This window comes from Pteronotus mesoamericanus, unplaced genomic scaffold, assembly GCF_021234165.1.
Source record: "Pteronotus mesoamericanus isolate MK-2021 breed Mesoamerican mustached bat unplaced genomic scaffold, CSHL_Meso_final contig_221, whole genome shotgun sequence".
Classification (NCBI taxonomy): Eukaryota; Metazoa; Chordata; class Mammalia; order Chiroptera; family Mormoopidae; genus Pteronotus; species Pteronotus mesoamericanus.
Genome location: NW_026555092.1, coordinates 19,722,340 through 19,737,960, shown reverse-complemented (window position 1 = coordinate 19,737,960; position 15,621 = coordinate 19,722,340). Strand labels below are relative to the sequence as shown.

Sequence of the window (15,621 nt, the reverse complement as noted above, 5' to 3'; positions counted from 1 at the left end):
GCTAGCTCTGCAGGCAAAGGAAAACAAGCTTTTCCAGATCTAGCTGTTCTTGGGAAAAGGCCTTTCTTTACTTGCATTCAAAGTGGTTATTACTCAAAACTCTGTGGGCCTGCCTACAAGGAATGAAAGGAGACTATGGTAACAGGCTGTCTATACCCAAAATATCAGGATTTCTACATAGTTCTAGTTTAGAACTATATTGGGATTTGAGCCCTGTGGTAGGGACTAGCTAGATATTTATCAAACATGATTCGCCTTCTTCCTGAGCACAATCTAGATGGTATTTCCCAGCCTTCTAGCAGTTCAGTATGACCCTGGGATTGAACTCTGGCAATGGAATAAGGGGAAAGTGATTAAGCCATTTGCAAACCTGGTCCAGAAAAACCTCCCACAAGATCCCCAACCTTCCTCAGGTGACCTTGGAAGCATGTGTAGAAAATACTACAGCCTCCATTAGTCTGGGCTATTCTGAATGTATGTTACAGCAACTAGTGTTCTTTAATATAGAAGACTACTAGCATTAGACCTAGTAATAAAATGTCCCTTTCTCCTACTGGTCAAAGGCAGAACTCAGATGTTCCTGAGTCACCTGAACAAAACCATTTTGGTAGCACACCTCTGAAATAACTTAAGGAATTTTTTAAATACTATTTCTAAACTTTGCTTTCAAAAATATTCCTAAAGGTCTCAAGTAGTCATGAAAATTAGAAGACTTAACATTACTCTGCTATCTCTGCTTTGCTGAAATAGTGGCACAGAAACTATGTGGCTTATTAATCTCCAACAAATTAAGGCTTAATGGATTTGTGCACCTACTACTCAGGTTCACTGGTAGGAAGTGCTGCTACATTAAAGCTGGTACAACTAAAATATCACAACATTTTAAAATGTGGTCTCTCCTTGGTCTAAGTTTGTTCTTTGTTTTGTTTTTTTTTTTTAAGATTTTATTTATTTACTTTTAGAGAGGGGAAGTGAGGGAGAAAGAGAGGGAGAGAAACGGCAATGTGCAAGAGATATATGGATCAGTTGCCTCTCACACACTCCAAACTGGGGATGTGGCCCACAACCCAGGCATGTGCCCTGACCAGGAATGGTACCAGCAACCTTTCGGTTCTCAGGCTGGTAATCAATCCACTGAGCCACACCAGCCAGGGCCTGAGTTTGTTATTAATTATATTCTAAAACCCAGGGAGACTGTACTATCTTCTAAGCAAGTTACTTAATAAAGAAATCCATAAAAATGTCCCTAAAGAGAAAAATGCATGAATTAAATAAAGACTCCTTTTCAAGCTGAACGAAGTAAAAGAACAGTTCAGCAACACTGACAAACCAGAGGTCAAGGCATATCTTTCTCTCTTATATTTCTTTTAAAAGCAGATGAGAACACTATAGATGAACTCTATTATCATACATTCTCTGCATGTACCTTTAAAATATAATGATAATTTAACCATTATTGAGCACTTCTTAGTATCAGGCTTTGTAATAAGTGTTTTACATGGATTAATTTATTGAATCCTCACAATAATTCTATGACTTAGGTAATAATATTATCTCTATTATATATACATGGGATAATTCAGGCTTAGAAAACTTAAGTAACTTGCCTCAGGTCACAGAGTTGGAATTTGAAGTCACAGAATAACTCAATCACCATACATTCACTCAGAAATATATATTTAGAAACTTCTATATACGATTCTAGAAACTGAAGATATAGGAGTGAAGAAACCAAACCCAAATTCCTCTCCTCATAAAACACTTATTTTAATGGAGAGGAATGATAATAAATAGCAAATATGTCACACTAACAGGTGAATAAAAAGAGGGAAAGAGAATGATTAAGAGTGTTACTTTTAAAAGTAAAACTTCCTGGTCAAGGAAGGTCTCTTTAAGGAAGTGATATCTAAACAGACCCAAATAAAATGAGGAAGCCGGCTGTATACGTGTGTGTCTGTGTCTCTATGTAGTCTGTCCAGAAAAAGTCCAGCCGTTGATAATGCAATGAGAACAGTTTGTGCACCATCAATGTAACCTGGCAACCAAGGATAGTGGACTGGAACACAAATGTGTAAACAATGACAATTTCAATGTACTAGTCAGTAGCAGGGGGTGGAGCTGGGCAGTAGACGCCATTGAGTAAGCATGCGTACTGTGTGGCCAACACATTCAAAATGAATGAGTGAGTAGAGCAACGAATCTGCATAAAATTTTGCATTAGGCTTGAATATTCCTCCGCAGAAGGTATTCGCATCTTATAGAAGGCCACAGCTATGGGCAACTGGTGACTGGCAGCTTCATTGCAACAAAGCGTCCACTCTTGCATCAAGTCTCAAGATGAGTTTTTTGGCAAAACATCAAATCACTCAGGTGACTCAGACCCCTAGCAGACCAGATTCAGTGCCCTATGACTTCTCCCAAAACTAAAATTGCCTTTGAAAGGGAAGACATTTCAGATCATCAATGAGATTCAGGAACATATGATGGGGCAGCTGATGGTCATTGGAAGAACTATGTGAGGTTCCAAGATGCCTACTTTGAAGGGGACTGAGGTGTCATTGTCCTATGTACAATGTATGTTGTATCTTCTTCAATAAATGTCTCAATTTTTCATATTACATTGATGGACACCTTCTGGACAGATCACATATCTGGAAAAAGAAAATCTCAGGTAGAGAAAACAACCAAGTGTAGAAGAAGTTCTCAAATAATTTTTAAAATGTCCTCAGGTTTTGAATATACTTAATACATTTGGAGACTATCAAGGCAGCCAGTGTGACTACAGCTCAATGAACAATAACAGTGGAAGGAAATGAGGCTTGACAAGACCAAAAGGCAGATCCAAATTGTGATGAAAAGCCACTGTAGGGTTTTCAGTAAGGGGTGACAAACTCTGATTTAAGCTTTGACGGCATAATACTGACTGATCTTACTATATACAAAATCCTATGGGGAAAGGAGGTGGGGTAAAGGGAGGTAAGGTGGGGTTAGGTGGGGAACCAGAATAGATCCTGGAGACTTTTACAGTAATCTAGATGAAAGATAACAGTGGATGGCTGCCGGTCAAGATGACAATATAGGCACACATGCCTTGCCTCTTTGTACAACATCAAAATTACCACTAAAATACAGAACAACCATCAGTCAGGAACGTCAGAAATCTAATTGAACGGAAGTCTGACAACCACGGAATTGAAGAAACCACATCCATCCAGACTGGTAGGAGGGTGGCAGACATGGAATGACTGGTCCAGGACCCACATGGATAAACATTCAGGAGCAATATCTCAGGAGCGAGGAGTCCCAGACCCACACCAGAACCCCTTAGCTCAGGCTTCCAGTGCCGTGAAGATAAGTCCCCACAACTTCTGGCTGCAAAAGCCAGTGGGAATTAAGTCAGTGGAGGAGCCTGCTGGAGCCCTCAGAAGTACCTCTTGAGGAATCCACACATGGACTCCTCTATTCAGACTCAATCCCTCTGAGCTCCAGCACCAGGGTGGCAGCTTGAAGCAAACCAGTCACCCAGGGTTATAACAGGGTTTCTCTCAGGTATACAGGGAGAAACTGAAGTGTCTAGCATCGGGGTAAGCAGAGGCCATTGTCCATTTGCTGAGCTGTCACCCCACAGAGCCAGTAGTAAACTGATGCTATATCTGAGACTCCATCAACCTGGCTTCCACTGTTTGACCTGCCTTGAAGATCCATACAGGCTCTACCCCACCCAACTTGTGGTCCACCCAAACTGCCTTTTCATAAGAGTGGCTGATCTTGGCTCCTAAATCTTATCAAACAAGCAACTGCTGGCTTCAGTGAATCCTAGGGACAGCCAGATTAGAGTCACAGCTTGGCTTCACCTAGGAATCTTCAAGCCCAGCACAAGTAGCAGCCATCTCAGACTGCTTACAGCTCAGGCAGGGTGCCATGGGCAAAACACAGGTCGGGGCTGACCTTGGCCTGCACCACCCAGGAAACCTCAGGGCCAAGCACCCAGGCAACAGCTACAGACCTTTTGGAGCACCACCACCCTGCCCCTGCACAGCTGATCCTCCATGAATGGTGGAGGTTGGTGGTCAGTGGTCACTGCCAGTCCTTGTAGCTGACTGGCCTGGCTAAATCCCTCTCATTGATCTGCCAACAGCAACCAAGGCTCGACTACAAGAGGACCAAGTACTCCGCACACACAAAGGTCATGCCTTGATAGGGGAGGCTGTGCCACTGGACCTTACAGGACACCTACTACATTAGGCCATGCTACCAAGGCACAGAGTCAAAGCACCTCTACCTAATACATAAAACAAACACAGGGAGGCTGCAAAAATGAGGAGACAAATGAAAGAATAGGTCAAAACTCCAGAAAAAGAGCTAAACAAAATGGAGATAAGCGATCTACCAGATGCAGAGTTCAAAACACTGGTTATAAGGATGATCAAGGAACTTAGTGAGGACCTCAACAGCATAAAAAAGATCCAGTCAGAAACAAAGGATACTCTAATTGAAATAAAGAACAATTTCAAGGAAACAACAGTAGAACGGATGAAGCCGAAAATCAAATCAACCATTTGGAACATAAGGAAGCAAAAAACAACCACAAAGAACAACATGAAGAAAAAAGAATCCAAAAATATGAGGATAGTATAAACAGCCTCTGGGGCAACTTTAAGAGGTCCAACATTCGCATCATAGGGGTGCCAGAAGGAGAGGAGAAAGAGCAAAAATTGGAAACCTATCTGAAAAAATAGTGAAAGAAAACTTCCCTAATTTAGTGAAGGAAATAGACATGCAAGTCCAGGAAGCACAGAGTCCCAATTATGATGAATGCAATGAGTCCCACTCCAAGACACATCATTATTAAAAGGCCAAAGGCTAAAGATAAAAAAGAGACTCTTAAAAGCAAAATGAAAGAAGTTAGTTACCAGAAGGTTGCCAGATAGGAGCGGGGAGGGGGAGAATGGGTGAAGAGGTGAAAGCAATAAGAAGTACAAATAGGTAGTCACAGAACAGCCACGTGGATGTAAAGTACCATATAGGCAATGGAGTAGCCAAAGAACTTACACGCATGACCCATGGATGTGACAACAGTGGGGGGACTGCCTGAGAAAGTATGGGGTACTGGCTGGAGGAGGCAAAGGGGGGAAAATCAGGACAACTGTAATAGTATAACCAATAAAATATAATTTTTTAAAAAAAGAAAGAAAAGAGCCCTAGCTGGTGTGGCTTAGTGGTTTGAGAGCAGGCCTATGAACAGTAAGGGCACATGCCTGGGTTGCGGGCCAGGTCCCCAGTTGGGGGCATGTGAGAGGCAACTGATTGATGTTTCTCTCACACATGTTTCTCTCCCTCCCTTTCTCCCTCTCTTCCTCTTTCTCTAAGAATAAATAAAATCTTTAAAAAAAAAGAAAAAAGAAAGAAAGAGAAAAGAAACATGGTAGAGGTTAAGATCAGGGTAGTGATGATCTAGAAGGGAAAAGTCTCATGCAATCTGAATGCAGCACCAACCAGACCTGATGGGGTGAATGTGGAATATGAGGCCAAGAAGAGAATCAAAGACATCTTCCAAGTTTCGATCTGAGTAATGCATGGTAACGCCAATTATTGACATGGGAAAGACTGGGGAAGAAGCAGACTGGGAGGAAAAAATCAGGAGTTCAGTTTTGGACAAGTTAAATTTGAAAGGTCTCTTAGCTATCCAAATGGAAATGCTACACAGGAAACTCAAAATAGGAGTCTAGAGCTCAGATTGTAGGGAGAGCAGGAATGAAAGCAGGGAAGTAACTGAAAAAAAAAAAACTATTAAAAAATTCAGTCAAGATGATGTTAGCTTCGACACGGTGGTAGGGTGGTAGGTGAGACACAGTTAGATTCTACATATATTTTGAAAGGAAAGCCCTGACCAGTGTGCCTCTGTTGGTTGGGCGTTCTCCTGCAAAGCAAAAGATCACTGCTTCAATTCCCATTCAGGGCACATGCCTGAGTTGCGGGTTCCTTCCCCGGTCAGGGCACGTAAGAAAGCCAATTGACTGATGTTTCTCTTTCATATAGATGTTTCTATCCCTCTCTTTCTCCCTCCCTTCCCCTCTCTCTAAAAATAAATAAATAAAATCTTTTAAACATTAAAAAAAAAGACTAAAAGCAGAGAAATACAGTATTTAGGTGATGACAATGAGAATAAAGATTTGAAAGATGTCAAGAAGGTAGAATTAGCAGAACCTGAATAAGGGGATTAAAGGAGAACTCAAAGATCTCAGATACAGTTTCAAGTTTGATGACAAAGAAAGAAAGAAGCACATTTTAAAGGAGAAATAATAAATTCTATTTCAATGATACAGTAATAAGCCACTGACCCTCTAGAGATCCAAGTCTAGCATCCTGTTCAGACCCTATTCCTAAATATAAGTATAGTATAGTATAAAGTGTAACATGCATTACTCTACGTCATGATAAATGGAGAACAAAGTCATTTGTGAGACGTGGATGCTTACTGATCAGCTAAGCTCTTACTCCCTGAATGAATGGAATCCATCCAGCCTCTAAAACACACAACTGAAGTTTTTACCTTTTCATAATCAAATAATTACAAGTTACGACCTTTCAAAGACACTATCAAATTATGAAAATCACCAATGTTAAGACCACAAATGCTAAAAGTCTATGATGGAAACATTAAGCATAGAAATGGCAATGTACAGCTAAGGGAAAAGGTCAGTACTGGAGACTCATATCACTCTACAAGAAAGTTCTGTGACACAATGCTATGAATAAAGAGGGTCAGAGACCTTTGTTCCACATCCTAAGCACTTGTCACAAATAGGGAAGCCCCCTAAAAAAACAGAGTACAATTAAGGAAAGAGCTAACAGCAAAGGACATATCCACAAGCAACAGGAAACAGGAAAATAAAGACAGACACACAAGAAGCAGTCATACAAATAGAATTGGAATGGACAGTGTGACTAAAGAAAATATTGAGAAGGAACAGAGGATTAATAATGACAAATAGTTCACAGAGGTCAGGGAGAATAAGGACTAAGAGAAGTCTATCAGATTTAATAATTTAAAGGTCCCTGGGACTGCTGTGTAATTCTTTCACAATGAAAACTCTTCACAAGTAGCCATGCATTGTTTTTTAATTTGAAAAGACATTTTAGTATCCATTATGGTATGTTCACACAATGAAAAACTATACAACAATGAAAAAGAACCAACTATTTTCATAAGCAACAATATAGATGGATCTCACAAACATGATCTGAATAAAAGAATCTAGTCACAAAAGAGTACAAACTGTATGATTTCATTTATATGAAGCTCAAGAAGAGGCAAAACTAATCCATGGTAATGGAGGTTGGGAAAGTGTCCTTTGGAAGAGGGTTCTAGGGTACTGAAAATGTTCCACATTTTGATCTAAGTAGGGGTTACATGGGTATATTCGACCTGTAAAAAAATTCATTGGCTGAATGAACATTCAATTTGTATCTAAGTCACACCTCAATAAAAAAGTAAATAAACAAACATAAAAAGTTACTGGTGACTTTCAAAATTCAGTTTTAGGAGAGTTTAAGTGTAGAAGCCAAACCATAATATGAGAGAAATGTCTACAGGGTGAGGAAGCTGACTCATTTTTCAAGAAGGTTGCTGGTGAAGCAAAGAGATAACAAAGTAGCTTAGGTAGGTTACACAATACAGGAAAATTGTGTTGTTTTGTTTTGTATTTAAGGTTTAAGACAAAGAGAAAATAACACACATAACAAGGGCAAATGAGATGAGATGAAATCAAGAACATAAGGTATAAGCCTCAGAAAGGGTGATTAATACTTCTTTCCTTGAGATGAATGAACACAGAAATCCTTATATAAAGAAGAGGAGAAAATCAAGTAGTCTTGAACTCTTTAGAGAAGCAGGCAATAAAGTCAACTGGACCAGGTAAACTGAGTAAGGAAAGGATCTGGGCTTTAAATACTTTTTTAAAGTTTTGAATAGGTACTGCAGAAAATATAAAAGGCATGGATGAGGAGGAAAATTACAGCAATAGGACAATGCTCAGTGGCCTAAAAGCAAGGGCAGAAATAGCCAATCATGAAGTCTATTCAGGGCTGGATGGAGAATAAAAGGTAAAAGAACAAAAGGGGAAAAAATTCCAAGTACTAGCATGTGCATCGCTGAAACTGTTGTAAGGAATTGGTGTCTAAGAAAAGTACTTATTTAACTGTTGGGAAAGAAGCAGGAAACTTAATAGAAGTGTTGAAAGATTCAAAGATGAAGTCAGTAGGGTCTGGAGTGCAAAAGGAAAGCTATCACTAGAGTTCATTACAGAACATTTTCCTGCAAATCCCACAAGATCAAAGACCACATATTCTCCTTTCACTGAACTTCCTACAACTACTAGTGACAACTCCTCCTCCCCAATAAAACTGACCTTTAACCCCTACTTCTAACCAAACCTACACTTGATTAATAAATTATATACACGTCCTGTCCATTCAGATACTCCATGAATATTTTTTCACTGTTTCTATCAGCGTTTTCCCATCAAGATGTTTTCAGTGGAAAACTCTTAGAAGGCAGAGCCTATACTTATGAATTCCCTGTTCACAGCATTGGGCTTGGGATTGCACACAGGCGGGTGTTTTAAAAGTGCTTTCTCGAGAAATAGATCGTTACTGAGAACTTTAAAAAAGGGTTCTGGACACACACACTCCTACAGGACTACAATGATGGCCAAATCAGAGAACGCTTGGGAATAACATCCGTTTTTATAACTGTCAAAACAACCTCTAGGAAATAGGATAACACTTACTATATAATAATTGACTTTCCCTACCTTACCATATTTACCCCACTCGGTAACTCCTCAATATCCCTTTTCGTAAACCTATTTTTTGCAGTGCCCTTACTCCCAGCCCACATTCAGCGTCCCTTTTTCCCATCCAGAACTCCTGACTACGAACACCCTTAGGACCATTTTTTCATCTCTCTTCTCCCCCATTTCCCATTCAACCCCAGCCCATCAGTTCCATTTCTCCACTCCCCACTGCAGACCTCCCATTCCCTCTGCGCAACTACTCAGTCCCCACCCCTCAAATGCCCTAACACGTCTTCCCGCCTGAGATCCCCTCCCCCACTGCTTCCATTCAGACTGCCCCTCCATCCTTTCCCCCCGGGACCCCAGCCCGCCCTACCTGTTCCTTAACCTCAGGCCCCGCGGGCCCGGGCCGCTCCTCCAGTCGCTGCCTCCCAGACGGCACTCGCCGGCGCGGGGGCAGGGGCTGGGGTAGCTCGGCCGCCCGCTGAGCCCCATCCTCCCCACGCGCGGCCGGCGGCGGCGGCGGCGGCGGAGGCTGAGGTCGGTCGCGGCAGCGACTCCGCTTCATAGCTGCTGCTGGGCCGGGCGGTCGTCAGCGCCGCGACTCTCCGGGCCCCGCGCTGCTCCGGGCCGCAGCGCTGCCGCGCCAACCACCGCCCGCCGCCACCATGGCCCGGCGGGCGCCCGAAGCCACGGACCCCAGTTCGCAACTCCTCCGCGCTTTCTGGGGCCTCAAGCGCCGCGGCCTTTTCGGCGCTCCTCAAAGAGGAGGAAGCATCGCCGCCGCCTCTCGTTTTCTTCCACCCGGCACGCGCTTAGCCGGCCACCCGCCACCGACGCCGCCGGCTCTATAGCCAGCGGCCCGCCCGCCAGCCTCCGGCCGGGCCCCACCCCCCTGCCCTCCCCTGGCGCGCGCGCACGGGGAGCCCGCCCGCCACCTCCAGCCGCGCGCGGTATCCCGCGCACGCGTCAGCGAACGGTCGCGAGAGACCCGCCCGTGGCCCCTGTCTGTAGTGGGGAGAGCGGAAGGGGGCGGGGCTCTCGGCGCACGGCTGCGGCTGCAGGCGCTCATTGATTCTTTCATTCACCCATTCATGAAAATGTGTGCTTGGCCAAGGTAAGTGCTAGTAGGGATCCAAAAATGAGTTAGAACTGATCAGTGTCTTCAAGGAACTGTGGGGAGAGGGACCAAGAGCAGGAAGGAGTCAAAATATACAGCGAATTAATAAAATACTTATGTATGTCTTTTTATTGAGCGCTTGCCGCTGTCACCTAATCTTCACATCACACTTTGAAGGCAGTGTGCCCATTCTCACGTTACAGATAAGACAGAGGTGAAATGACAAGCACTCTGGCAAATCAGTGAAAAAACTCGACAGGATCCAAATTCTGGCTTTTCTGTCCCTTTCCACTGTTTCTTGCTGCTTCCAGAAAGTAAGCCAGGATGTGCAAAATCCTGTAAAAGAGGAAGAAGTGATGGATTCCTTCTCGGGGAAGAGGACGACAAAAAGGCTTCCGGAACGATTCCCATAATTCCCCAGTGACAATGAAGTCATCATGTTGTAACCCAGTCCAGCCTGGCCACAACCAGTCCAGCTGTGGCTTGAGCAGCCTTCAAGTGACTCATCTGCTCAGCAACGTGGCTGTAGATCAGCTAGTCTGCCACAACGTTATATTTTTCCCTAGTTCTTCACAACGTTGTATTTTTCCCTAGTTCAGGGTTCTCCCTGAACGCTTCCTGAAAAATAATAATAGTTAATATTATGAGGTGCCAACTGGACCTATAGACACCACATTCAATTCATATGTATGCAAACAACAGATAAGTTATGTTTTTTTTCCAATTTACAGTTGAGGAAACTGAGGCTCAAGTTATATAACATGCTAAATAGGATACAGCTAATAAATGGAAAGCCAGGATTCAAATCAAGATCAGTCAGATACCAAAGCCTGGCACACAATCAATGCACTCTATAGCCTATTACCATTCTTCTATATCTCCTGTTTTACTTCCTACCATCCATCCAGTTGCCTCAACCAGAAACCTGGAAGTCATCCTAGACTCCTTCCTTACTTTTCTTATCTCTCCAGTCTGCCTTCTCTTTCCATCCCACTGACACCACCTCAGCTCAAGTCTTATCTTCTCTCACCTACTTGACAGGGTAATCTTTCTAACTGGTTCATCTACGACCACTCTCTTTCTCTTCAAATCATCCTCCAAAATGCCTTTACAAGAATTGTCATGTAACGTGCTACTCTAAAATTACTATGGTTGGCAAGGCCATCCGAAATCTGGTCTCTACCTACCTCACCTATTAATCCCTACTGTACCAACTATATATAATTATATTAGCTGTTTATATTTCCCTGCATATACAGGGTCTGCCACATCCTTGGTACAAACAATAGAAACAAACTCTGACCATCTTAAGCCTAAGGGGGAATTTAATGGAAAGCTATATAGAGGGGCTCACAAAACCGAACAGAGACTGGAGAAGCAGCTATATGAAACATAGGAAACAAGGAGCCTCTATAGACTGCAAATAAGGGACAATTTCAGGACATTGCTGTCACCACCACTCCCACACCACCACCAGACAATATGCTATGTTGCTGCCATCCACCTCTGCAAAGGGATTCTAACCTCTTCGTAATTGCGTCACCATTCCAAATTCACAGTCTCTGGCAAGAGAATCCACTGACTCACCCTTGGTAACTTAGGAATCTCAACTCCATTCTAACTTTTCGTCTTCCATTATAGGGACTGGGAAAGTCAGTGTAACACACAGGCTCTAAGGTGGCTCTTATGATCTACCACCTCACCAGTGTTTATGCCTTTGTGTGATTCCCCTCTTCTTGAGTATGGGTAGGATATGTGACTTGCTTCTAACTAATTGCAAAGGTGATGTCATATCACTCTATGATTACAATACATTATATAAGATTCTGTCTTGCCAGCAGACTCACTTCACTCTCCTAATGGCCTTGAAGAAGCAAGGTACCATGTTCTGGAGGTACCTGGAGAGGGCCATGTGGCAAGAAATTGCAGGCAACCTCTAGAAGCTAGGGGCAGCCTCTGATCAAAGAGCCAGCAAAAAACAAAATCAAAACACCCGAAGAGTTAAGTTCTACAACAACCATAAGTAAATTAATTCTGCCAACAACTTGAGTGAGCTTGGAAACAGATCCTTCTCCAGGTAAGAACATAGCCCGGCCATACCTGGACTCCTGATCCACAGAAACTGTGAGATAAGTATGAGTTATTTTAAGCTGATAAGTTTGTGGTTATTTATTACACGGTAATAGAAAATAAATACAGCCAGATACTCATTTCTTATGCCTGAGCCTCTCATCAGCCAGAGATGGCCATGTGATACATTCTGGCCTGAATCCACTCTTATCCCTCCTTCCTCAGTTTAATAAATAACAAGCCTTTTTTTCAGTTGCTCAGGCCAAAACCTCAGAATGATCTTTGAGTCTTCTCTTTCTTATGTCATCTATCCCACTACTAAATCCTATGCAAATTAAGAGGCTATTACAATTTTTTTGGAGAAAGGTAATGATAATAAATACTACGAAAGTGGTAGTGTTGATGGAAGAAAGCAGACAAATTTTAGAGAGAGTTACAAAGTAGAAATAGGATCTCTTGTCTGCATCTGGGTGGAGAGAAAGAGAAAGAACTTGAAAATGACTTCTAAGTTTCTGGGTTAGGTAACTGAGATAGGGAATAATAAAGAAGTCTGAAGGAGATTGTGATTAAATGTTTTAGATGTGTTTGCTCTTAATTGCCAGTGAGATACCCAAGTGAAGATGTTCAATAAGCTATTGATTAAATTGATTTAGAGCTCAGGTCTGAGAGCTACCAATACTTAGATATGTAACTAATATAATTTCATAATCTTAGAGTATAAATGTGATCACATCACTTTTCTTTTTTCTTGTTAGTCCCTTAGGCCCCTCATGTCATATTTTCAGAAAGTCTAATATCTCCTTAATTATCTAAAAACTCCAAGGTTCTTATATATTGTAAAAAGTAAGTATGGCAATTATCTACTGTTATATAACAAAACCACCCAAAATTTGTGACTTAAAACAGCAATCACTTATTTAGTTAACAATTCTGTGGATCAACTGGGTGGTTCTTATGGTCTGAGCCAGTTTAGCTGGTTACTGCCAGGCTTACAAACTCTGCTGAAGTCAGCAGAGGATTGGCTGGTGGCTAGATAATCTAGAATGGCCTTTCTCACATATCTGGCAGTTGGCCTAGCAATGAGAGCACCAAATTGTGTACATCTCATCCAGCAGGCTAGCTTGAACTTCACATGGCAACAGTGGCAGCTGTCCCAAGAGCAGAAAAACACAGCAAGCCTCAATGTCTGAGTGCTTTTTTAATTCTCACTGGAGAATATACATTGATTGATTTGAGAGAAGGAGAGGGAAACATCGATAAGTTACCTCCCATACGTGCCCCAATGAGGGACTGAACCTGCAACCTAGGCATGGCCCATGACTGGGGATTGAACCCATGACCCTTTGGAGCATGGGACAATGTTCCAACAAACTGAGCCACCCAGCCAGGGTAAAAGCACTTTTTAAGTCTTTCTTGGTGAAACATTAACAATCATGTCATTGCCAAAGCAAGTCGTAAGTCACAAAGCAAGTCATTGCCAAAGCAAGCCAGTGAGAGAGGGGAATAAAGCTACATGGGAAGAAGGAGTAGATTCAGACGGGGGGAGAATTTGTGACTATCTCTGCAATCTATTCCAGGAAGACCAGCCCAAGCAGACTTAAACAGACAATATAACAAGGTCCTCCCAATCCAACAAGGTTTTCTGAAAGAAGAAAATCCCATTACCTCAGGCCAAGTTCAGCCAAAGATGCCCAGGCCAGAGTTCCCACAACTGAAGCTCTTGTCCTGTACCTTTTCAGGTACCATACGTAGCCCAGTCACTTGCCAGGGGAACAAGCAGTCCCAGGACAAGTTTCCCAAGGATCCAACATCCTAGGGACCTGCAGTTCTTCCTCAAACATTCAAAATAGAGAGGGTCCCCTGTCAATGACTCCTTGCTAATCCTCCTAATGGAGAATACTCTGTTTCTAGGGGACTGAGGAATGTACATGCCTTCTTGGAGGAGGCTTATTTCGGTGATACTAACATGTTCTAATCTTATATGAAAGACTACCTCGCTTATTTAAAGGGACCCACATTTCTAAGAATCAGCTTCAAAGATTCCTCATTATAATCATGACAAAAACAGATACTTGTCAACCAATATCCATTCTCCCTTTTTTTTATTGTTGGGCACATGGTCACCTAGAATAAAGACAATTCCTAGCCTTTGTGTGTGCGTGTGCCTAAGTAGAGCCACGTGACTAAGCTCTGACCAATCAGATGTGGGTGTAAGTGATGAATGCAACTTTTTAATTATGTTCTTAAAGACAAAAAATATGTCTACCCTTTCTTTTCTTCCTTCATCTAGCCTGTTGCTTGGAAAGTGTTCATGGTAGAAATTTACCTTGGGCCACAGGGATAAGGAAACATCCTAGGGTGGCAATGCAACAATGTAGGAAGTTCCAAGACAAATTCATAGAGCAGAGCTTCTACCCCTGCCCTCTGTACTAATACGTAAGAGAGAGCTACACTTCTTATTTAAGTCACTATAATTTTGGGTGTCTGTTACATGTAACCAAAACTCCGTCATTATCATTTAAAATAGCAATTTCTGGTAGCTATTTTGTTAGAGAAGCCGATGGATCACAAATGTAATTTTTGGCAGGTCATTGGCTCCAGATGGAAACTGTATCCATATTGAATACATTAGGATACATTTGGCATCTCAGGAAAACCAGTAATCTCAGGGAAACCCCAGAGTAAAAATACAGCTGGCCTCAGGGAATATGAAAGTGGAATCATCTCTAGGATCCTCAGCAGTAGAAGTTTAGGACATTTTATTCTATGTTGTCATTACCATGACTAAGCTTTTCTCTTGATCTGTACTTTAATTCATTTGTCTTTTTGCTTTTCCTCCCAGAATCAACAAGCTTATTTGCCCTCTGGTCCATACTATTGCTTTATATCATCACTTCTGTCTACTGATATTTTCTACTTAGCAAAAACTTTGTCTTGATCATAGCTTCTTTTCTACTAATTGATCTCTCGATGCAATTTTAAAACTTCATTTCTTTTTTCTGATTCATTCCCTACTTCCTAATTCATTTACCTAAGGATGAGAATCTAATTGGCTAAACTTTACTAGTCAAGTTACTTTAATAGTTGCTGGATAACTGATGGATTAGTCAGCAGTACCTTCCAGGTCCAATTAGCAATGTCTAGAACTTGAAAGATTGTATCAAGTGGTACAAAATATAACTGCCTAGGACAGTTTCTAGGACTGTAAGGGAGAATTTTCCATAAAGGAGGGTGGTAGACTTCTCTGGAACTATGAATAACATGTCTTGGATAGATACATTGGAAGGGAATAAAAGTGGAGACCAGAAATCACTTAGGAGTCTATTATAAAATATAAGTAGAAGTGATCAGGTACTTGTCAGTTTTACAGTAGTAGGGCTAGACAAGAAGGTACAAATTGAAGAAATAGTAAAGATGTAGAATATACAGGACTTCATGATTAGCAGATAGGGGAAATGAGCAAATGGGATGAGTTAGGGAATCTTCAGGAATCTGGCTTAAATAACCAAGTTGATGCTATTGTCTTTCACTGCCCTAGAGAATACAGAAGGAAGAGCAAGGTTCATAATTTCATTTGCTCATTTATTCACACAGTCAAGAAGTATGGATTTAACCTTACATGGAAGATAAATA

General features: G+C 41.9%; 1 protein-coding gene across 7 annotated transcripts in view; it reads right to left on the bottom strand.

Moving 5' to 3' along the window:
* Positions 1-9,394, bottom strand: part of MAST2 (microtubule associated serine/threonine kinase 2) — a 185,095-nt gene extending 175,701 nt beyond the window's left edge. For all 7 annotated transcript variants that reach the window (XM_054572148.1, XM_054572154.1, XM_054572150.1 and 4 more), the window contains exon 1: positions 9,175-9,394. In XM_054572148.1, coding sequence (XP_054428123.1) covers positions 9,175-9,366 — 192 coding nt within the window. In that variant the 5' untranslated portion in view covers positions 9,367-9,394. The remainder of the gene's footprint in view (positions 1-9,174) is intronic.
* Positions 9,395-15,621: the final 6,227 nt, after the last annotated feature.